Source organism: Loa loa, assembly GCF_000183805.2.
Source record: "Loa loa unplaced genomic scaffold supercont3.405, whole genome shotgun sequence".
In the NCBI taxonomy this organism is placed as follows: Eukaryota; Metazoa; Nematoda; class Chromadorea; order Rhabditida; family Onchocercidae; genus Loa; species Loa loa.
In genome coordinates, this window is record NW_018108585.1 from 2,537 (window position 1) to 4,786 (window position 2,250).

Sequence of the window (2,250 nt, forward strand, 5' to 3'; positions counted from 1 at the left end):
ACGTTTTTCCATTACTTTCACGTGTTCCCATTAGATATACGCAAAAGAGACATTTGTACAGAAATACGCTTTCACGTTTTTCCATTATTTTCACGTATTCCCATTAGATATACGCAAAAAAGACATTTGTACAGAAATACGCTTTCACGTTTTTCCATTACTTTCACGTGTTCCCATTACTTTCACATAACAAATTTTCATTGGTAAATAAATTAAAATATTTATCTTACCTCAGGATTGTAATCAAAAAGTGCTCGAAAATGCCTAATTTGTGTTGATGATTGCATTTGAGAATTATCATTTGATTTATCCAATGGTGCTATCATAAGTGATAATTCACCCGAAATTGATCTCTTAAAATTTGATTTCATGTTAAATTTCAACTCTATCTTTATATCTTACTTTTATTTCATTTCAAAAAAAAGAAAAAAAGAACTTTGAATTAAATTTTTTTAATATCATCAAAGAAAGTTAAAAAAGTTTGAATTTTTTCATTATTTCATATCTATTTCATCCAAAAAACTTTAAACTAAATTTTAAATATGAAACGATAAATTAATATTTCAAACATTTTATCTTATTTTCTTATTTAGAATTTAAGCTATTCAAATAGTTGTTTAAGATTGTGCTTGCTATATATAATCCATTTAAAGTTTTACATAAAGGAAAAAAGTTTTTAAATTTTTTTAAATTAAAATCTTTCAAATTCTTACCAATACTTTCTGTCTCCATCTAAATAAATGCTTTTTTGTCTCCATCTAATTAAAATTATTATTAAAATTTCAAATATTTCATTTTTATTTTCCTGAAATGTAATGATATAAGAAATAATATTTATAAATTGATACCTACCAAAATATCAGAAACTTCGGTGACACTCTTACCACGTAAATCATTTCCATTAACTTCAATAAGTTCATCACCTTCTCGTAATAAATTTGATTTTTCCACCATACCACCACGTACCACACGTCCAATAATCACTTTTTCACCTTCATTTCGAATTGTTGCACCCTTTTAAGAAATAAATGCAAATATTTGAAATATATTTGAAATTATATTCGAAATGATTTTTTAAAAATTTTTAAAAACTTTTTTTTCTTTATAAATATAATATTGCATAATGATGTAATTGTAAATAATGAAAGCAATTGATTGTTTGAAATGATAATTGTTGTGTAGAGTCATTATTTCGATAAATGATGAATGATTTGGATGAACGATTGTGAGGTGTAATGTGACAAAACGACACTACAAAAAAAAAAAATGTAATCCATTCTACGTACTACAAATCGATTGTAAAATTAGGCTAGTAAAAATTAAGTTTGGAATAAGTTATCTGATAATAAACATAAATTATCATATCATATGATAAGATTATTGCAGTTATTATTTTTAGTAAACATGATAGAGGGTAATATTTTCGTTGTCTTTTATATCTTATCACCTGAATTATTCACCTGAAATTACTCATTATTTATCAGATTGTTATCCCAATTTAATTTCTCGGAGTGAAAAAAAAAAGAAGTTGTAATTTTTTTGTGAGAAAAGAATGAAACACTAACAAGATATGTATCACTGCATTTATTAACTTTAACAATCTTCAAATCACCCTCAATTCGTGTTGATGGTAGCATTTTCGAATCATTGCAATCAGTGATAGTGGATGATAAATCTGATGATGTAGTGGGTTTTGGTTCTATAGTCTAAAAAGCAAAATAAAAAACCGGTTAATTAATTTGTTTAATTAATCAGTGAGAAAAAGTTTGCTTGAAAATAATTTTATAAGAATAGAAAGTGAAATTTTTCTCGTACAAAAACAAGAAATGTCTAATTGGAATCATCTTTTTGATCGTTGGTAGTACGAAAATAATCTTTGATCTTTGATCTTTAGAATAGTCTTTGATCTTCAAATTAAAAAAAAAAGAAAAGAAATAATTATCCCATAAAAATATGCTTTGCTTTCATTTCTGCACTTACATTATTGCATGCACATAAAGAACGCAATCCAAAAATGATATCAATCATAAAATTAATTCAAAATAAATCAAAAATAAAAATTGGCCACGTTTTGAAGTTAAACTATTAAAGATTGAAATTAAAATTTGATGCATTTTACCGTGTAAAGTTTGACGTTAAAATTTGACGTATTTTACCGTGTAAAGTTTGACGTTAAAATTTGACGTATTTTACCGTGTAAAGTTTGACGTTAAAATTTGACGTATTTACGTGTAAAGTTTGACGTTAAAA

At 25.1% G+C, this 2,250-nt stretch overlaps 1 protein-coding gene across 1 annotated transcript in view; it reads right to left on the reverse strand.

Moving 5' to 3' along the window:
- LOAG_18621 (MAGUK p55 subfamily member 7) overlaps window positions 1-2,028 on the reverse strand; it is a gene marked incomplete at both ends in the record, with an annotated part of 4,066 nt that extends 2,038 nt beyond the window's left edge. The window contains 4 exons of the mRNA XM_020451285.1: window positions 231-353; window positions 853-1,014; window positions 1,566-1,706; window positions 1,981-2,028. Of these exons, the coding sequence (XP_020304945.1) occupies window positions 231-353; window positions 853-1,014; window positions 1,566-1,706; window positions 1,981-2,028 (474 nt within the window). The remainder of the gene's footprint in view (window positions 1-230; window positions 354-852; window positions 1,015-1,565; window positions 1,707-1,980) is intronic.
- Window positions 2,029-2,250: the final 222 nt, after the last annotated feature.